Genomic DNA, 21,479 nt, shown 5'->3' on the forward strand with positions numbered 1-21,479 from the left:
GCCGCCCCTGCCCCGCTCGGTGCCCAGGGCCGGTCCCGCCCGGTCCCCGCTGCCCCCGGTGCCGCTCGGCTGCCGAGACGCGGCGCCTGGAACCGGCAGCGGAGCCTGAGCCGGGAAACCCCACGGACCCCCCAGTCCCGCCCGGAACATCCCCTCCTCGGATTTCCCATGGACCCCGCATGGCTGCCCTCACCCCGTGGATGCCCCACGGATCCCTCTCGGTATCCCTCCTCGGCTCTCCCCGGATGTCCCCACGAGCCCCCGCTGGGGGGGCCATCCCTCCATCCCCTCCCCATGGATCGTGACATTGTCCCCCCCAAGCACCCCTCCAGATCCCCTATGGACACCCCGCCCCAGCGAATATCTTATGGATCCCGGCCCCATCCGCCTCCACCCCCCTCTTCCCCGGATCCCCCGCCATGGATTTTCCCTCTGTCCCTCCTTGATTCTCTTGCTGGATCTCACTCCACCTGAGCCCCGGCTCTGGATCTCCTCCCCATGGATCTTGACCCCCGCCCCCCCGGATCCCCCTATATTTTCCCGGATCCCACATGGATCCCCCACCCCTGGACACACCTGCCTGCACTTGATCTCCCCACGGATCTGTACCTATATCCTTCCTCCAGGTCCCCCTGGATCTTCCCACAGACCCCTGTGCTGGGTCCCCCTTTCCCAATCTCTCTCCGTGGAGCCCGACATGAACCCTGCAAAGGATCCCGTTTTGGATCGCTATAGACCCGCCATCCAGGGGTGCCCTGCCATGAACTCCTTTGATCCATGGATTCCCAACCTCTGAATTTTGCTGCCCCCCACAATGGATCCCCCTCCATGGATCCTCCTGGACTCCTTGCCCCAACAAATTCCTCCCATCCCCATTTCCCCCAGACATCTCTTCGTTCTGCCCAACCCATAGATTACCCCCTTCTCCTGAATTCTCTCTGGAACGCCCACAGGTCCCAGACATCTTTGTTCTGCCCAACCCATAGATTACCCCTTCTCCTGAATTCTCTCTGGAACGCCCACAGGGCCTTCACAGATCCCTCCACATCTCCATAACACGGATCCCACCCCATGTCCCCTCCATCTCCCCTCACGGATCCCCCACCCGTGGATCCACCCATAGATTTCTCTCCATCCCCCACCATGGAACCCCGATCGCTCTCCCCATGGGTGCCTCCATCCCCACCTATGGCTCCCACCCATGGATTTCTCTCCATCCCCCACCGTGGAGCCCCGAGGGATCCCCCGCCAGCAGCGCGGGCCCCTGGTCGCTGCGGCACCTGCACCTGGACCTGCGCGTGTCCTTCGCGGCCGCGGGCGCGGGGCGGCTCCTCGGGCGGGCGCGGCTGGAGCTGCGGTGCGAGCGGGACGGCGCGGAGCTGCGGCTGGACGCGCACCCCGCGCTGGCCGTGAGCCGCGCCGCGCTCCTGCCGCCGCCGGGCGGGCCCGGGGACGCGGCCGGGCAGGCGCTGCCCGTGGAGAGCCGGCCCTTCGCCAGCTACGGCAGCGCCCTGCACATCGCCCTGCCCCAGGCCCCCCGTGCCGGACAGCTGCTCACCCTCCTCATCGACTACGAGGCGGGCGAGGGGCCCGGGGTGAGCGCTGGGACACCGGGGGACACCGGGCCGGGGGGTGGGAGGACACCGGGGGACACTGGGGAACACCGGGCCCGGGGTGAGCTGGGGACACCGGGCCCGGAGTGGATGGAAGGGACACCGAGCCCGGTGGGACACCCTGGCCCACAAGGAGTGGGAGGACACTGGGTGTGACACGGGGGGAGCTGGGGGATGGTACAGGGGACGCCAGGCCTGGAGTGCGCAGAGCTCCAAGGGTGAGGAGCCCCTTCCCAGCTCCCTCCACAAGGAGCAGCTGTGGTCGGGCCACCTCTCATTTGGTCTTGGTCCCTCCCCAGGTGTGCTGGCTGTCCCCTGAGCAGACGGCGGGGAAGCAGAAGCCCTACATGTACACGCAGGGCCAGGCTGTCCTCAACAGGTCCTTCTTCCCCTGCTTTGACACCCCCTCAGTCAAGTTCACCTATTCAGCCACCGTGAAGGTAAGCGGAGCCCCTGGAGCTGCCCCAGCAGTTCCCTGACACCCAGCAGCAGCAAAACCCTCCATGAGGGCAAAGTTTGCTGGGGAAGAAAGTCCAAAGGAAGCTGTGGAGATGATCCAAGGGCTGGAGCCCCTCTGCTGTGCAGCCAGGCTGGAAGAGCTGGGATTTCAGCCTCCTGCCAGCCAGGCTGTTCACCTGCAGAAGAGAAGGCTCTGAGGAGACCCAAGAGCCCCTTTCAGTGCCTAAAGGGGCTCCAGGAGAGCTGGAGAGGGCCTTGGGACAAGGATCTAAGTGCCAGGGGGAATGGCTTCCCACTGCCAGAGGGCAGGGTTAGATGGGATATTGGGAAGGAATTCTTGGCTGTGAGGATGGGCAGGCCCTGACACAGGGTGCCCAGAGCAGCTGTGGCTGCCCCTGGATCCCTGTAAGTGTCCAAGGCCAGGCTGGATGGGGCTTGGAGCAACCAGGGATAGTGGAAGGTGTCCCTACCCATGGCAGGGTGTGAGACAAGATGATCTTTAATGTCCCTTCCAGCTTAACCTGCTCTGAGCTGTTGGGTCCCTTGCACGGAATGTGCCAAAGCACGGAGGCATCACAGCAGGGACACTGCTTCAAACCCTCCTCCTCAGGCCCCAGCTGTGAAGTCACTCACCTGTGCTTGGGCTGTTTTTCTCTTAGATGCCCTTTTGGAGGAAGACAAGCAGCCCCAGGGTGCTCCTGCCTCTCCCCAGTTGCATGCACCAGCCTGGCTGCCCTGCCCAGAGCTCCTGGCATTTGTAACAGGAGCTGAGTTTGGGGGAAAACAGCTGGAGGAAGGTGGTGCTGCTGGGCCATGCTGGGTCCTGGTGGCAGTGCCAGGGCTGCCAGACTTCCAGGAAGGAGCAGCTGCTGTTCCCCAAAGATGGCACTAAATCCAGATTCCCCCTTGTCTGCGTGTGGGCATGTGGTGGCACTGGCACTGGGCTGCCACGTGTGCCATCCTGCTGTGGGCAAGGGGACTGCTTAATGGTGTGACACCATCCAGTGCCAATGGCATGTGGTGGCATCAGCTGCTGATGGCAGAATTGATTTATTTTGCTCTCCCAGGGCAGAGCCCCTCTGGTGCCACAGGGATGGGGCTGTTGCTGAGCTCTGGTGTGATGCTCTGTACCAAGGAAACTATATTCCCTGTGCACCATGGGCTCACCCCCTGCTCGGGCTAGGGGACACTGGATCAGTCTCCCTGGGCTCAGCCCAGGCTGCTGGATTTGCCATGGGTTCTACACTGGCTTGGGAACAGGAAAAATGAGTTGTTGTGCAAGAACTGGGAGGGGAATCAGCGGCTGAGGGATCTGCATCCTCTGCCCTTTCACACCTGCAGCTCCAGCATTTCCTTATCTCCTGGTAGCTCCAGGGGCACCTGGGGCAGCTCCAGGTACCCTGACATTGCAGGATGCAGCTGGGATCCCGAGTGGGAGCTCGGGGTGTTCCTGCTCTGCTCCCCAAAGCCTGCAGTGCCCCCGGCACCAGCACCAGGACAGGCTGGGACACGTTTGCCATCAGCCATTGTGGTGTCCCAGCTGGCTTAGCTGGCCTGCCACTGTGTGTGCTGTGGATCTAATGGGTGGCTCTATCCACATGGTCAGGTCCCCGAGGGCTTCACGGCTGTGATGAGTGCCACGAGCTGGGAGAAGCAGAAGGATAACACCTTTGTATTCAAGATGTCCCAGCCAATCCCCTCCTACCTGATTGCTCTGGTTGTTGGGGACATCGTGTCTGCTGATGTTGGCCCAAGGTAAGGGGCTCAGGAGGGCTCCAGAGCTGTGGGAGCTGCACAATGAAGCTCCTGTGGCAGCCACTTTCTGCTTCTCCCTGCTCCAGGGGCTTCTGGAGAACAGAGACACTGTCCATAAACATGGCTCAGTCAGTCTCTGTCTGTGTCACCAGGTTGTGGGCTCATGGGATAAGGGTCCTTCTCAAACTGGAGCTTGAAAAGGAGCCTTGATGCTGTGTCCCCTCACCTTCAGGAGGGTCCCTGACTCTGCTCGTGTCACCCTGCCCATGAATGAGGGCAGTGGGCCCCATGCATGGAGGATCCCACATTTCCTCACAGACTGGTGCTTTCTTCAGTTCTTGGCTGCCACTGCAGCCATATAAAAGCCCTTTGACCTTCAGACAAGGAAAGAAATCACAGCAATTTGCACTATTTGCCTCTTTAGATGCCTTTATCAGCAGGGTTTTATTTTTCTTTGGAATAAACCTGTGCAATTTCTGTCTGATGAAGCAACAAGGTGAAAGTCCCCAATGGTTAAGCTTCCTCTTTGCACTTGGCCAGGAGCCGTGTCTGGGCCGAGCCCTGCCTGATCGAGGCTGCCAAGAAGGAGTACGACGGAGTGATTGAGGAGTTCCTGGTGGTTGGAGAGAAGCTCTTTGGCCCTTATGTTTGGGGCAGGTATGGCTGGAAGGTTCCTGAAGGACCTGGTTCCTCAGGGACAGGGAGAGAGTTTCCTTCTCTCCCCAGCCCTGCCTTCAGGAGGAGCGGGGTCTGAGGCCAGCCTTCCCTGGCAGGTACGACATCCTGTTCATGCCGCCCTCCTTCCCCTTTGGTGGCATGGAGAACCCCTGCCTCACCTTCGTCACGCCGTGCCTGCTGGCCGGGGACCGCTCCCTGGTGGACGTCATCATCCATGAGATCTCCCACAGCTGGTTTGGCAACCTGGTCACCAACGCCACGTGGGGCGAGTTCTGGCTGAACGAGGGCTTCACCATGTACGCGCAGAGGCGCATCTCCACCGAGGTCTACGGTGCGTGGCCGTGCCTGGCTGTGGGCTGCTGAGCCCTGTGTGGCCCTGGGCTCTGTCCCACACCTCAGTGCATCCCTCCGAGTGCCAGTGGGGATGGAGCCTGTGCTGCATCTCAGAAGAGGTGAAGGGGAGCAGCTGCAAGACCCTGTGGGGTTCTGTAAACTGGAAAAAGCGTTGGTTTAGATTAGGTATTGTGACTTTGGGGAGGCACTGGCACAGGTGGCCCAGAGAAGCTTTGGCTGCCCCATCCCTGGAAGTGTCCAAGGCCAGGTTGGAAGGGGCTTGGAGCCACCTGGTCTGGTGGAAGGTGTCCCTGCCCATGGCAGAGGGTGGAACAAGATGATCTTTAATGTCCCTTCCAGCCCAAACCAGTCTGTGATTTCTGATAGCCTTTGCTCTGAGATGGACACTTCCCTGCAACCCCTGCAGGAATGTGGGCACTGTGTCCTTGCCTCACCTTCCTCATCCTCCTGCAGCTCCCATGTGGAGCTGGTACCAGCTGTCCTGAGCTCCCCCCAGGACACACAGTCCTGTCCAGAGGCTCGTGTTCTCCCACCACGATTTGCTGTATCCACATGAAATTAAGCGGCTTGAAAAATCTCCCGCTGCCTGTGGCTGGGTTGCCCCATGCCCCCCTGCAGCTCTGCCATCCCAACCCCACGTGTACGGGTTCCTGCTCTCCCAGCTGGTGCACTGATGGTGTTCCTCTCCTGTGGCTGTGCCCGCAGTGCGCAGGGCTCTGGCCGGGCTCCCCGAACGCCTCCGCTTGTCTCTGCCCAGGTTTGCCCTACACCTGCCTGGAGGCTGCCACGGGACGGGCGCTCCTGCGCCAGCACATGGACGCCACGGGGGAGGACCATCCCCTCAACAAGCTGCGGGTGGTGATCGAGCCAGGTCTGTTTCCCTGGGTGTCTCTGGGTGTCCCTGGGAGCAGGACAGTGACAGGGGGACTGGGGGGGCCGGGCTGTTCATGGCTGACAATATCACCAGCACGGGTGATGGGACCTGGGAGAGATGATGGCTTCGGCGGGGGGATAGGCTGCGCCCAGCACAGATGGGGGAATCTTGGTGCGTGTGAGGGCTGTGTTGTTTTGCAGGTGGGCAGAAGATTTCTGATGGTTTTGCCTTTTTCTAGGTGTCAATCCAGATGACACATACAATGAAACACCCTATGAGAAGGGGTACTGCTTCGTTAGCTACTTGGCCCATCTTGTGGGCAACCAGAGCAAGTTTGATGCCTTCCTCCAGGTGGGTGTGAGCTGCAAAGTCAAAATGCCACGGCAGGAGGCCAGGGCACAGCAGGACCCTGGGAAGGACAGGCTGAGAGGGTGGCTGGGGAGAGGAAGAAGAGGTGGGAAACGGGAATGTGAATAGGGGAATAAGATGAAGGCAGAGCCTAGTCTCGTGCTTGCAGCAGGTGCTGGGAATGTTGAGGGGTATCCCTGGGGATGCAGGGGGCTGGGAGCCCCTGGAGGGAACAGGGGCTGGAATGGGTTCCCCAGTGAGGTGGAGCACTGAGAGGACTGGGCAGCACTGCTGGGGTGAGAGTGTCTGGCATCAGCCCCATCCACCCCCACAGGCCTACGTGAACCGGTTCAAGTTCCAGAGCATCACTGCAGACGACACCCTCGAGTTCTTCCTGGAGTACTTCCCAGAGCTGAAGGAGAAGGGCGTGGACTCCATCCCAGGTCAGGGAACAGGGGCTGCCACTTTTCAGCCCCACTCCCGCGGGTGTCAGAGCAGCCCATGTCCCCTGGAGCCTTTGCACGTTGGGTTGTGTGTTTTACTGGAGATGCTGTTGCTGCCAGCCCAGCTCTGTCAGAGCAGGGCACTCGCCAGCTGGGATCAGGCCCAGGCTTGGGCATGTGCCAGCTCAGCCTGATTGTTTTCCATTCAAACCCAGTTCCTGCTCTGCACTTGGGTGCTGTTTCATGGGGTGTCCGTGACTCAGCCTGGTGAGTCTGGTTGAGCACTGGGATCAGGCCCAGCCAGCACTCTGGGCTTGGCCCAGCCTTGCTGGAGATCCAGGCTTGGCAGGAGCTTTCCCTGCTGGAGCTCATCCCGCTGTGGCGCTGGGGCCAGTACCCACAAGCACACCCTGAGCCCATGTGTGTGATGGCCTCACACCATTAGTTTGTGGTGGTCGCCATCCTCGGGCAGGGTTGGTGGCACTGGGGGAAGGTGGGGAGGTCTGGGCAGCAGCAGCAGCTGGTGTGGGGCTCAGGGCTCTGCTCCCAGCTCTCCCTCCTGCCTCACTGCAGGGTTTGAATTTGACCGCTGGCTGAACACGCCGGGCTGGCCGCCCTACCTGCCCGACCTGTCGCCGGGGCAGCAGCTGATGAGGCCAGCAGAGGAGCTGGCAGAGCTCTGGGCCGCTGACAGCCTGAACATGGAGGCGATCGAAGCCGTGGACATCATGGGCTGGAGGACGTACCAGCTGGTCTATTTCCTGGATCAGGTGCTGCAGAGGTCCCCCCTGCCTGAAGGTGAGTGTCAGGGTACTCCCAGGGCTCTGGTGCCCAGAGCAGACACAGGGTGATGTGCCCAAGTCCAGCCAGTTGGCCGGGGATGTGAGGGGACATGGGGGGACACTCGGGTGTGTGGCCATCAGCTCCTCTCCAACTGCTCTGTGGGTCCTGGTTCCAGGGAAGCCTTGGTTGGTGTGGTGGAGGATGGAGAGCCAGGGGAAGCATGTCCCTGGATTTATGGGGACATGTGCAGTCCTGCTGTCCCCAGGCTGGCTCTGCTGGGCTGTGTCCCCATGTCACTGCAACTCTCCTTGCCCTCTTTGCTGAGGAATCTCCCCCCACTTTGTGCTGGCACCCCAAGCCACCAGCACATGGCCCTGCAGGGCTGCCCAGCCTGGAGGCCCAGCAAGGGCACCGACCTGCCCAGAGCCAGCAGGGGCCTGGGCTGCTCCAGAGCTGGGGGTGGGGCAGGGGCCAGGCCTGAGCCGAGGCTGAGAGGATCCCAGAGAATTTGCAGCACAGCTGGGATGGACTGACAGGGTTCCCTGGGAGCAGGGGCTGGGAGATGGGTCACAACCCCGTGGGGGATGGTGACCACTCCTCTCTCACAGGAAATGTGAAAAGGCTGAGCAAGATGTACCCCAAGATCTCCAAGGCCCAGAACGCTGAGCTGCGACTGCGCTGGTGCCAGATTGTCCTCAAGAACAACCTGGAGGCTGAGTACAGCAAAGTCAAGGACTTCCTGCACAGCCAGGTTTGTTCCTAGGCACTGGTGGCAGGGCCCAGCAGCATGCCAGTGGGGAGAGAAGGGCACAGGTCTTTCAGTGCCAGAGGGACAGGGTTTGGCTCTTACTTTTGATGGTCCCACAGGATGGTTTGGGTTGGAAGGGACCTTAAAGCTCATCTTACTGCACCCCGTGCCATGGCCAGGGACACCTTCCACTAGACCAGGTTGCTCCAAGCCCCATCCAGCCTGGCCTTGGAGACTTCCAGGGCTGTGTCAGGGCCTCACCACCCTCACAGGGAAGAATTTCTTGTCAATATCCCATCTAACCCTGCCCTCTGGCAGTGGGAAGCCATTCCCGTTGTCCTGTCACTCCAAACTCCCTCTTCAGCTCTCTTGGCATTGGAAGGTGCTCTGAGGTCTCTCTGGAGCTGTCTCTTCTCCAGGTGAACACCCCCAGCTCTCCCAGCCTGGCCCCAGAGCAGTTCCATAGACTCCTCTGGACCTGCTCTGTCCATGTGTGTCTTGTGCTGGAGACTCCAGAGCTGGATGCAGTGCTCCAGTGTTGGGGTCTTCTGAGAGGGCAGAATTTCCCCCTCACCTGCCCACACTGCTGGGGATGAGCCTGGGACACTGCTGGCTTTCCAAGCTGGGAGAGCACACGGTCAGGTCATGCCCACTTTGTCACCCAAGTCATTCTCTGAAGGGCTGCTCTCCATCCCTCCATCCATCCTGTCCTGAGCCAGGTGCAGGACCCTGCACTTGGCCTTGTTGAACTTCATGAGCTTCTCAGGGTCTGCTCCTTCTCTGAGGTTCAGGTGCCCTCCCCCCTCCAGGTGCTGTGGTGCCAAGGGCTGCCCATGGCAACATTCCCCACCGTGTCCCATTTGCCACGTGCTCTGTGCCTGGCTGAGAGCAGGGCTGGGGGCAGTGGGGACAGGGGTAGTGGGGCAGGGGGGGCCGGGGCAGGGCAGTGGGGCAGGGGCAGTGGGACCGGGGCAGTCAGGGCTGTCACTGCGCTGTCTCCGCAGGGCAAGCAGAAGTACACGCTGCCCCTGTACCGCGCCATGTGGGGCGGCCCCGAGGCCGCGCGGGCCCTGGCCATGGAGACCTTCTCTGCTACGGCCCCACAGCTCCACGTCAACGTGCAGAACTATGTCAAGAAGATCCTGGGCTTGGCGGCGGCCGAGGCCTGAGGCAGCCCGGGCTCTGCCCCCTCCGCCGGTGCTCCTGCTGGCAGGACCTCAGTGCCTCCCTCTCACATTTCCTTATTAAAATGTGGAATTTTTTCTCATTGTTCTTCCTGTTCCCAGTGAGGCGTGGGCCACCTTAGAGTGACTCCCTGCCCCGTGGCCAGCCCTGCTCTGGGCACTTGGGGTGCTGCTGGCACTGGAGGGATGGGCTTGGCCTCAGTGCCTGCAGGGCTGCAGCAGCTCCTGGCCCTGACCCACACTGCTCCTTGCTGCCTTCTGCCCAGCTGCCAGAGCTGTGACAGTGGGGACATGGGGAGCTGGTGCAGTGTGGCAAAGCTGGGACCTCCTGGCTCCAGTGCCCTGAGCTGCTGCTCCAGAGGAGTTTGGGATTTATTGTCTACCTTCTTTTTTGCCACCACACTGGGGCTCACATTGAATTGGAGGAAAGGGGTGCTCCTGCTCTCCCACCAGCAGTCCCAAGGGCTTTAAAGAGCCAGGGGGGCCTGCATATGGCAGAGACTGTAGAAATAATGCAAAGCTGGACAGCCACAATGTTCTTTATTCCTTATCAAATGCAGGGATATAACTGCATATTCCAGTACAGAACTGCCCAAGGCTGTGGGAACACAAGTAACCTGAGAGCCTGCTGGCCATAATGATAACGAGGTGGTGATAACAAGAGCACCTAAGTGCCCTGGAAGCCCATGTGTACCCCACAGTCTGTGTGTGTGGCCTCTACAACACCTCCCAGCCTGCCATCTCCTGGGAAACTCGGGGTGTCCTCTCAGAGGGGTGCATGGTCCTGGCACTTGCACAACAGCAGCCCAGAGGCCAATCTCAGTGGGCTCAAGTGTTCACAGTAAATCTCTGACCCAGCACTGTGGTCCCTCCAGCCATGACTGAGCCCAAAGCACCCCCAAGCCAAGACCCCGCAGTGCCCAGTCAGAGGGTGTGGAGGTTGTGCCTTCCTCACAAGTGGGCTCAGGATTTAAAGAGGGCTGGTTATGCCACGTTCAGCCTGAGAGAATGAGGCTTCCCTGGGCAATGGGTGTCCTCTAGTGGATCAGCATTACTGGAAGTAGACTGTAGTGTTGTTACAAGTTGCAGTGTAGAACCTTTCTCCAGCTGCCAGCCTGGTTTCCCAGGGAACACAGAGCCTGTCAGGACAATTATCATGACCTCTGGTAAGAGACTCCACTATCTATGAGGCATCTGGAAACAATCCCTCTGGTTTAAAAGGTGCCCTTGGCTCTCAGAAGCACCTGTCACCTCTGGTCTGACTCACCTGAGCAGGCCACCAGGGACACAGACAGGGTGCTCCCTAGAGCAGTTCCCTTGGATTAAATCCATGAGGTGTTCCCCAGTGCCCAGACTGAATCCTCTTGGCATGTGCAGCTGTGCCAGGCTGTGGGATGCTGACAAGGAGCTCACAACTGCTGCTCCAGGAACACCTCACTGAGTGGAAATCATGGCTGCACATGGAGTGTGAGGGCTGGGAGCTGCCTGTCCCAACAGGGATCCTGCACCACTCCAGCTTCAGACAAGCAGAGAGCAGCCCCTGCAGTTGGAGCAGGACAAGGTTTTGATTCCCAGCTTGTCACTCCCTCCCAGGGCTCTGGGCAGGGCTGGGACAGTTCCACCACCAGACACTTTACCAACACAATCCAGCTGTGAGGAGAAGTGGGAAACATCCAGCACAGAGCTGGGGGCTGCAAGGGGAGGGAACAGCAGCTGCTCCTGCAGGGGCTGGGAATGGCATTCTGCCTTCATTCACCTTCCTGCAAAGGCAAGGGCTCACAGAGACACTTCAATATAAAATTAGTAACAAGATGTAACACACTTATTTTTAACAACGTGACCTTCATCAAGAGCAGAACGTTTTTTGCTTAATTTTTTTCCAGAATGAAATCCAAGTCAATCATGAAATGCCAGGAGAAGATGTTAATTCTTTATTAATAAATAGATTTAGAAAGGCTTAGCAAGACAGGATTAATGGATTTGATGGTCAGAGGGGACTGCTGTAATCTTCCAGTCTGACCTGCTGCAGAGCACAGGTCTGGATTCGTGCAGCCCACCAATCCAGGCAGCTGCACAGGGGCTTATCTGTTAATCCACACCATGGAGTCTCTGAGAAGTCACTACATTCTGGTCCAAGGGCCAGTCTCCCTGTGAACACCACGCGCTCTTGTTCCCAGTTTCATTCTGACTGACTTCCCCTTTACAGCCCTCGGGCTGGGTCAGCTGAAGCTCTTTAAATAGTATTCTTTAAATATTGTGTTTCAAAGGATTAGTGACTCTTACTCATGACTGCTTGATTTTACAGTATGAATGTAATAATGGGCTTGATTATGAACTTAGTAACTCCCCAAACCATGTGGAATTAATTCACGCCTGAAATGATTCCAAGTCTACATTTGAGTAACAAATGTAACAAAATCCAAATGCTGCACAGAGGTACAAACCCAGCAAATCCAGAGAGAGCACCTCAACTGTCCTTGCTCCTCCAGGGCTGCTGTAGTGTGCAGACACTGAGCTACTCCATACACAACAGTAAACCAGAGCCAGCTCTAAAGTGCCAGTGTTTTTCAGGAACAAATGAGAAGGTGCTTTCCCAAGGCATGTCATATGTCTGCGCTCAGCTCTGCACACTGCTTGTCTGAGATGTGGGTAGCTAAGGAATCTATGATGTCAAGGAGGAGGAGCTGACTGAGCGAGCGGAGATTTGGCAACTTGGAGACCTTCAAGGAAAACAAAACAGAAAAAACAGGAAGAAATTAAAACCCTCCCCAAATCAGCTCATGTATTACCCTTTTACCCTTGGCACCCCATAGCAAGTCTGGTGGGACACAGATGGTGCAAGATCCCAGCTGTGGGGCTGGGCTGCAGGGAACAGACCACAGGGCTCCAGTTGGGGCTTAGAAACAACTTCAGACTGCTGGGAGTGGATAACTGCAGCAGGAACCTGCCCCCAGAGCTGCCCCTGTGGGTACTGACAGCCCCACTGCTACAAGACACTGACTGAGCACTCTCCTAAGAGCCATGCTGACCAGCACAGCCTGAGCTCTGAGATCTGTGGTTTTGCACTGAAAATGTGACTCAGGGCTTGATCCCTGCTGTGCTCCTGAGGAAAAGCTCTTCTCAGTATCCATGCTGGTTCTGCTGGCATTCTTCCTGCAGTCAAAGCAGGTCACTGGAGCCCTTGCCAACAAAAACCTCCACCACATCACATAGATGAGAATCTACAACACACTTTATGCTTTTGGACTGTTCAGAAGCTCAACTGTTAGCAAAAAGGAGCTCTACACATTCCTTCTTTCTCCTCAACCTCATGGACAGGAGCCAGTAATCCCTCTGTGCCCAGAGGCTCTAACACCAGGCAGCCTCCAGGCAGACTGGGCCCAGGCACCCCCTCACCCTCCTCACCTGAACTGACATTACCACCTCACTCAAGGGAGCTGCACTGGGATACAGAATAAAGATGTCCTGAGCAACCTCTGAAGGCCAGGAGGGAAGTGGCTGAGGATGCTTTCAGGAAGAGCTCAGGCTATGCTTGTAGCAATATCCCCAGTCTAAGGATCTGCCAGGACTGGGAGGGAGAGAGACCCCCTCAGCACTGGTGGGACCCTGCCCCCACGCAAGGCACGCACTGCAGAACAGATCAGGGTGTCACATGTCACAACAGCAGGTTTATTAGGGCTTTTGCACAGCACTGACACACAAGAGCCTGAAAACACATTGCCCAAAGCAGTGAACCTCTGGGAAACAGCTCCTCAGTAATGCTCCTGCTGTGGGGAAAACTCCTCAACAGCCCAAATCCAGAACAGTGTTAAGTAACTGGAAGAACAGGAGATCCCACAGCCAGGGACCCAGCCTGCCTGAGCTCTGGTGGTTCTCTTGTGCCCGAGAACAAATCCCCCTTAGAGCTCGTGGCTGGCCCAGGAGCAGAGCAGAGAGTGTCCGTGCCCAGCCACACTGAGTCACCCAGCCCAGGCCAAGAATCACACACTGAGGCCTCTCAGGCCAAGGGAAAACATTGCATAATTGAGATTTCTCCGTGCACATCTGCTTGACAGTCTTCCAGCCACGTTTTGATGAACACTGTTCTACCAGTCAACAGTTTAAATATAAAACATTTCCCCACATCCTGGTGAGGAAGTACAACTGAGGAACGCCCTCCAGCTCCCACTGCTGCCTCCCAGTGCTGTAATGTCCATTTCCCCCTGTATGTTCTGGGGAGAATCACACCTCTTTGTCTTCCTGTGGCCTGCACTGGGAAGTGATACTGTGATATTTCAGCCCTCAGTGGCTGCAAGGCACTGACCCCAACCCCAGGGATGTCCTGGACATGTCCTGTCCTGGCCAGTGGGACCATCCCCCATCCCTGCTGAACTGGGCTGCTCCACAGGACTCATGGGGCCAGAAGAAAACAGACAGGATGAATGAAGGCAGGGGCTGCAACCTCATGTTGTGAACTCTCCTCTGGGAGTGATTTCTGGATGCTGGCTCCACTCTCAATGCTTTTTATGCAATTTCAGTTATTTCTGAATGTAAAATGCGTCATGCTCCAGCAACTTTGGCATTTAATGAAGAGCCTGAACACCATCCTGTCTCCTCTCCAGACACTGATGGGACATAGCAGTGCTCTTCTTCCCCAGGAGGATTGGGAGTTTAAATATACAAAGGAGAGTGAGCTACTTGAATATTAACTAGGGAATTATTATCAGTATGTGTGTAGCATCCAGAAATCCCAATTCCTATGATTTATCTACCTATTTCAGCAATGCTAATAAGCTGAGCAATGAACTGATGACATGCTGGGGAACTCTCGTGGAGGGATCACATCTCATAGGAACAATTAAATGACAATATCCTTATTCTCTCAAGTGAGGACAGGAGTATCAGCACATTGGGCTCTTGACCTTTCCTGCCACGAATGCATAATCCCATCAAAACAGACCCACAGAATTTTTAAGATTGGAAAGGACCTCTAAGACCACAGAGTCCAACTGTGGAACATGGAAATCACAGCCCAGGCAGGACATGGTAATTTGTTTCAGAGCACATGATAATAAAACATGTATGACAGAGAATACTTCAAGGGGAGTATGAGGAGCACATTGATAACTGCTAGTGAGGGAGAGATTTGTGCCCTCAATATACAACAAAGTTACCCTGCTATACACACACCAACCCAACAAGGGCATGGCACAAAATCAACAGCTGGAACAACTGGAAATGGAAGCAATTTTGGGTAACTTCTCCTTGGAAAGGCTTCACATTTCTAGATTAGCTTGTTCCAGTCTTTAATTTACTTTAGTGTGAGAAATGTGCCTGGCAGTCCTGTCAGCAAGTGCCAGTAACATGCAGCCAGCTCTCAGCTGTCTCACATGAGGAAGAATTAAACTGATTTCTATATGAACGTGTCTTTAACCAAGGCAGTGACAGAGGACAGCAGCTCCCAAAAGCCACAGAAAAGATGCAACCAACCTTGGTGAACTGGTGAACGATGATGTGCAGGCAGTGCCTCTTCATGTCCAGGGCCTGGGTCTTGTCAGCTGCCTCTAAAATCTAGAGCAGGAGCAAAAATGTGATTTCCTGTCTGCACAGCTCAGATGCACACAGTCCTGACAGAGCAGGTAACTCCTCTTAGCTAGGGAACATCTCCACTTTGCATTACAAACTGAATATTTTCTGAACTATTAAAAAATAAGCCTTGGATTTAAAAGGTATGGAGTCCTCAAGAACTAATCAGCAGGAGGACTTCTGCTTGTGCTGTAGCAGTTCAGGCTGCCTGCCTGGGAGCCAGCATTGGCTTTCTTACCACAAAATATCTTTTGCTAGCTCAAACTCCACTGCAAGATCCTGTCAGCATGACTGATAAAACAAGACTAAAGTCTGTCACCTGCAGACCACCCCTGGAACAAATGCCAAAAAGCGTTTACAGTTGAGTGCTGAGCACGTGGTCATCTTAAAAAGACCTCAGCTCTGTAATGGGGGAGGAGAGCTCAGGAGGAGCCAGGCAAGCAGAACCTGCTGAGCAGTACCTTCCTACAACACAGGACCAGAAGTGACACAGTATCAGGTAAGGAACAACGCTGCTGAAGGCTGGGCTCCCACACATGTCATCACACAGGGCCACTGTCACTGGCAGGGCAGTCTCAGTGACCTGGCACTGGGGGCACCCACTTGAGCAGCCCCCTTGGCTTTCCTCTAAGTGACCAACTGAAGTGCCTGGGGACAGTTACCTGGAGCACATTCTCCACTGTGACATTCATTTCCAGGTTCTGCTTACAGTAGGCCTGGAGCCTGTTGTTGGAGAAGCCATAATAGTAAGGTGCTGCAAAGAGGTATCTGCTCATTCCATTGAGGAACAAACCAGAAAGCAAAGGCAGGAGCAAAAATCCCTGTGAGCAGTGGGAGTGCAGAGCCTGCTGGTGCCCCCAACACACCACACCCCCAGGCTGTGCCAGGCAACCCAAAGCAATGCACTCAGACAGATCCTCCAATTCCTTGGAATCTAAGGATACAGGGAGTCCTCAGGAGGCATGTTCACTTCTCCATAGTAGATGTACCTGAGCATGGACTCGAACGCTTGCTTGCTGGGAACCATTTCACCTATAGAAATGTTCACTTGCCCATCTTCTGGCATGAACGAACGGAACATGGCTTCAAAGTAACTGGAAAGGGAAATAAAACTGATAGAACACATTCTGCAGACAGATGGTTTAACCCAGTATTGTTCAAAGGCTGCTATTCAGAACTGCGGCTTCCAAAGCAACAAATTCAGGTGACAACCTGGGCAAAAACACTGCTCATTTATTTTTTTATGTATGTCTGCCAGTGAAAACTCCAAATATAATCCCCTAATTACCATCAGAACTACCTGAAATTTGTCTGTTTCTTGAAAATTAGGACACATGGTGCTTTGATTTTTTCTCTAATTTGCATAAGACCCAGCAGAGAGCTTAAAGCATTATGAATTTCCTTGGTATCTACAGGCTGCCAATCATCAGGGCTGTTTTAAGAGCTGTGAAACGCTTCTGGTAAAATACCACAGTAACTAATATTGAATATTGTTAGGGCTTTTTCTGGGAAAAAAATTGTGATGGTATTTGAAATAGAAATTTTAAGTGAACACTTAATATTTGGTGGAACATAAGGTGCAGGTCCACAGAACACACAAGTGCAGGACAAATCCACTTCACCCACGCCCTGAGGAGGGAGAACAGTCCCACCATCAGCAGGGTGGACTCCTTTCTCTGCATAAAGCATGAGAACACTCTAGTCTCTATCATGCACCATTTTTTGTTATGTTTATTCATAACCAGTCTTAAATATCAGAAAGTGAGAAAGAAATTCAAGTTCCACATGATAAAATATGAATTGTTCACTGTCAGAAGGCGCCTTCTGACCTCAGTGGACATCTGCTGCTTTCCACATCACTGCAACCACGTTTTCCACCCTTTTTCCCTTCCTGTGATTTTACAGATGCTTTGTCTTGCAGTGCAGCTTCTCACACACCCTCTGCAGAATCTCTGCAGTTCTAATTTCTTCCTATCTTTCCCTGCTGGGTATCAAATGGAAAAAAAAAAAATTAATCACTGCTGCTTAAAGGCTTATTACACTCATTGAGCAAAGCTGCATCTTAACACTTCATGCAGATTTAAGTTCCTCCCTGTCTCCTGAAGCAAGCCAGCTGAGCACAGACTGCCCAGCCCTGCTCTGTCCTTCACACACACTCTTGGTACAGGGCTCACCTGGAGCGAGCTGCCAGGATGGCTTTGTGGGCTGGCCGTGGGTGCCCGTCCAGGAGCAGGATGATATCACAGAATTCAGTCCCAGCTCCTTCCAGGTAAGCCTTCATGTCCTGAATTAAAGATGTTCCTGAAATTAAACATAATGAAATAAAGACATGATAGTTCCAGGTGACCAGGTACTATCCAACTATCTGGCCAAGCCAGAGCTCCATCCCCTCTTTCCTTTGGGACTCTCACTGTGAATTTCAGTCAAGACCTACCTCATAATCTTGGAGCAAAACGAGCTTCATCATTCCCCACCACAGCAGATTCCCTACTGCACCTGTCAGCTCTGCTTTCTGCCACTGACAGTAAACTCCAGCTGTGGCCACATTGACAAGTGCTCTCTACAGATATGAAAGCTGATTTTCCCCCTCCCTTTGCACTGTTTCCAACCATAAGGAATATAAAATTTTGTGTCTTAATGAAAAATCTTTCCCAAATCAGTAACAAAGGCTTCTTTTATCCAATATTTTAATCAACCTTTGTAAATACACAACTGAGAAATAGAGCACATCCAAGCTTGCTCCAAACTCACTCATATTTTCAAAGTTCGTATTTCAGTTTTTAATGTTTGGGTCTCTTGCACCATTCTAGCTCTGGATACAGAACTGGCTGTGCCACCTTCCCAGCCAGTGCACCTCACCCCCCTGGGACAAATGCCAGCCAAAGCCTTTCTACTTGACCTTCCAGGACTAGCTTTCTTCTCTTTCTCTTCAGTTCCCAATTATTTTTGTGCAGCACTCCACACCAATACTGCCAATGCCTCTGAACTTTGTGGCCTTAGAAAATTTCATTATTACATTCCTTGCGTTGGGTGTCAGGATGTTAAAATGTTGAGTAAGACTAGTCCCAAATCAACCCCTGATGAATTTCACAATAAAACTGTAAATCACACACAAATTTCTCTTCTCCTCTCTATCTCCTGTTCCTTCCACACAGGCATACAGAGCAGTGCCTCATTCCCAAGATCCTCCTCCTTCCTCCTGCTCCTCCTTGGTGAACACCTTCAAGGAGGCTGTTTCCCTGCTCAGCTCTGTCACCCTTCAGCCACGTACAATGACTGCCCACTATGCCTTTTTGGATCCTACTTTACACCCTTCTGCTCCTTCTCTCGTGTCTCTGAACGGGACCAGGATGGTTTATTGCAAGAACACAATCCCGTGTACTTTGTGCCTTTTTGGATCATTCTTTACACCCTTCTGCTCCTTTTCGTGTCTCTGAACGGGATCAGGATGGTTTATTGCAAGAACACAATCCCGTGTACTTTGATGGAACACCGTTCTCATTGAACCTCATTGGGAAAAGAACTGTTGTGCTCTCAGTCCAGGAGAGAGTCTGAGCATTATCCCGACTGGGAACTGCTGGGCTGCAGAGGGCTGCTTCCCACACACCTCCCCAGGCTAAACAACCCATTAGCAAAGCCAAAGCAGCAGATAGAATGACTCCACAAAGCAGGAAGGTTACCGATGTCGAGCGGCTGGTCAGAGTGGGTTCGGACAGGAGGCTGCTGCTTCCTCCGGACAATCTCCACAATCAGGGATGAAGAAAGATGCTCAAACTCCTTCATCATTATCACTTGATTAAAATGGGATTCCTTCACCACAAAGTTCAGGCAATGTTCCTTAAAAATACACCGATATTAATTAAGAAGTTTGTGGTTTATTGTTTGAAGTCATCTTAGAGCATCCTAGAAATCTTACATGTTGCATATGTCATCAACCATCCTTTCCTTTGAACCTCCACATGGATCCTGCAGCTGGAACTATCCAACACTGACATCCTTATCCTTCCTAAATTACCATTCAGGCTCCTCCTTGAACAGAAAATTCAGGACAATCTAAGCATCTAGAAAAACTTGACTAGAAATATTAACAAGGAAGAGATTAACTGCCCATTGAGCTGCTCCAAAGCTTTCTAAAACAGGAATCTCAGGAGATACTGAAAACTTCACGGAGATAATGAAGATTAGTTGCTCCTCATAATAACTTTTAACATAATTAGACACCAAAAGTTAATTAAAAGGGTGAAGAGATCATAACTCTTGACACTCTCCATTGAGAGTCCAAAGAGCTTTTACAGGATTCCTTGTGTGGGTTTTGCCTGAACCTTTTCCATAAATGCAGCAAACAGTTCAAGAGCTCTGGAAGGCTCTTGCGGAATAAACTTCTTACAAAAATCAGTGTGGTGAAAAGGTGATAAATTAACCAGACCTAATGCTAAACAGTTAGAGACCAAAAAAGGACACTTTATTTCCCAGTATGAACCAAGGCTTCCCCCATTCCACTTTTATAAGCAATAAATACAATCTACACCGGCTCACCATAAGGTGTGTACAAGTTCACCTAAAGAATCATTACTACTGTCTGTTTCTGGCACTTTATTCCACCTGGGATCCAAAGGTATCTGTCAGGACTCACCTGTGAAACATTTTAAATCGTGACTGGGATGCCAGAAAGCACATCTTTCTACAGAGAACCCACCCATGAGGACTAATGAGCACTTGAGCAGACAGGATGAGACCCAGCTCAGGGTGATCCTGCCTGACTGGAGCCATGTGCAAGAGCCCCTGTCACTCCAGAGGGAGCCAGGGCAGGTGGGGCCACCAGATCCACCAGTGCTTGAGCTTCTGGGCTGCTGATCCCACCATGCACCAAAGGCTGTGCTGGCATTTACACACTTGCTGCTGGCCCTGCTGCTTCCTCCTGGAGGCAGTTCCTCTCCCAAACCCAGTGCACACAGTGTCTGAGGAAGTGCTGGTGCACACTGGTTTCTGCAGCCTCACTGTGCCTGCAGGCACCAGCAATACGGTCACTGGTGGGCACAGGCTGAACATCACCAGTGTACTGCACAGTCCTGCTCTGACTGGGGGCAGGAGCTGCTTCCCTGCAGTTCAGCAGAAGTGGCTCTGGGATCAGCACAGCCAGCACCTCTCGGGCTACAGCCAGGGGTCAACTCTACCCTCATTGTGACCAAACACCCACAAGCCTCTCACCCACCAGAGACAGAGAATCACTGGCACATTTTGTTCTTCGGTGCAAAGACCTGAGAACAGAGTTTAGTTTTCCCATCTAGAAAATGAAAGAGCCTATCTGCAGTATCAGTATATATAACACAGCAAGACCAGGAAATGCACTGGTTCCATCTTGCTGCAGCAAGAGTGAACTGATGAAGAGCCAAAGTCACTCTGCCCTTGACATTCTGCAAAGCAGATATGCAAAAATATTGAGCATGTATTGAAAAAGCCCACATAATATCACAAGCCACTGTAGGACAGACCATGCTAAATATACTCAAGCAACTGTAATTAAAGGAATTATGAATTTGCAAAATCTGATACCTTTGGCCAAATGTTAATTACGTAATTTTTAAAAAAAAATTCTTATCAGTTACTTTGTATGCAGAATGTGATTACCTTCAGCTGATCCAGCTGAAGCTTGTTAGCATTCTCACACACAATGAGCACATTCTGCAGATCTACAGATGCTTCGATATACTGAAGGCAGAGCTGTTCCAGCCGAGAGAGCTTGAAGTTTAAGGCCAGCTTGTACACATCCATAATGAGTAACACATCCTGCACATGACCTGAAATTACAAGAGGTAAAACTGCTGGAGAGCCCACAGAACAAAGAGAAGAATCCTTCTGAAAGTATTTTTTATATCAACTGGAGCAATTGGAATAGTAGAACAGGCAGTGGCTGGAGTATTTTTATAGAGAAAATAATTCCATTCCTGGTTAGATAAAATCTGAATCAATACTAGAAGAGGAGGTTCAAATTTGAAGCATGCAAAAGACAAAGATTTTGTGACAATCTGGATCACAATTTTTTGAAACCCTCCAAGGAAAGTGAAGTGATTCTCTAAAATCCCTGACAAAGCCCAGAGCTTGCAGCCCAATTTCTCAGAGTGCCCAGCTGCCAACAGCCCTGCCAGAGTCCTTGGGTTTTACACAGTATTAACAATCAGCTCCCAGATTCTGACAGACCCTGATGAAGGCACTCTGTGCTTTCACTCTGTGCTTCAGCCTGCACAGACCCACAGCTGGTCTGCGAGGGCTGAAGTGAGAGAGGGCAGAGGAGACCCTTGTAGGCCACTGAAATGGGGCTACTGGGACACCAACTCAAGGAATAATCCCCCATGGCCTTTGCTTTCCTCACAGGAGATCTCTGCCCATCTGCTCTAACTACTTTTTAATAGAGAAAAGCCCTCTCACGTGTCACGTGCCTTCCCTGTGTCTAATTGGAAAATCCCATTTGATGAGCATGCCCAATTCCATTAGCTCAGCCTCTGGATGGCTCCCCAGGGTGCTGCTCTCTGAGCTGAGAGGAGCAACTAGGAATGCAAATGGGCAGGGTAGAGCCCGTGGAGGATCCCAGCAGAAGGGAGAGCACCAGGGAGAAGCCCTCATGGGCTGGGGAAGAGGGGCAGGCTGCCTGGGAAGCCTGTAACAATGGGAAGAGCT

At 53.6% G+C, this 21,479-nt stretch overlaps 2 protein-coding genes across 2 annotated transcripts in view; one reads left to right on the forward strand and one right to left on the reverse strand.

Moving 5' to 3' along the window:
* The first annotated feature begins 1,166 nt into the window (after positions 1-1,166).
* LOC120497284 (arginyl aminopeptidase) lies at positions 1,167-9,322 on the forward strand. Its single transcript, XM_039698523.1, has 11 exons — positions 1,167-1,595; positions 1,913-2,053; positions 3,679-3,827; positions 4,368-4,484; positions 4,601-4,836; positions 5,617-5,730; positions 5,972-6,084; positions 6,416-6,524; positions 7,098-7,322; positions 7,916-8,058; positions 9,060-9,322. The coding sequence occupies exons 1-11, from the start codon at positions 1,167-1,169 to the stop codon at positions 9,222-9,224; spliced, it is 1,941 nt and encodes a 646-aa protein (XP_039554457.1). The 3' UTR covers positions 9,225-9,322.
* Positions 9,323-11,142: 1,820 nt separating this feature from the next.
* LZTR1 (leucine zipper like transcription regulator 1) overlaps positions 11,143-21,479 on the reverse strand; it is a 35,866-nt gene continuing 25,529 nt past the window's right edge. The window contains exons 14-20 of the mRNA XM_039698491.1: positions 20,433-20,602; positions 18,485-18,641; positions 16,979-17,105; positions 15,749-15,898; positions 15,467-15,572; positions 14,709-14,789; positions 11,143-11,959 (exon numbers count right to left, since the gene is read on the reverse strand). Of these exons, the coding sequence (XP_039554425.1) occupies positions 11,843-11,959; positions 14,709-14,789; positions 15,467-15,572; positions 15,749-15,898; positions 16,979-17,105; positions 18,485-18,641; positions 20,433-20,602 (908 nt within the window). The 3' untranslated portion in view covers positions 11,143-11,842. The remainder of the gene's footprint in view (positions 11,960-14,708; positions 14,790-15,466; positions 15,573-15,748; positions 15,899-16,978; positions 17,106-18,484; positions 18,642-20,432; positions 20,603-21,479) is intronic.

This window comes from Passer montanus, unplaced genomic scaffold, assembly GCF_014805655.1.
Source record: "Passer montanus isolate IOZ18808 unplaced genomic scaffold, ASM1480565v1 scaffold127, whole genome shotgun sequence".
NCBI classification, from domain to species: Eukaryota; Metazoa; Chordata; class Aves; order Passeriformes; family Passeridae; genus Passer; species Passer montanus.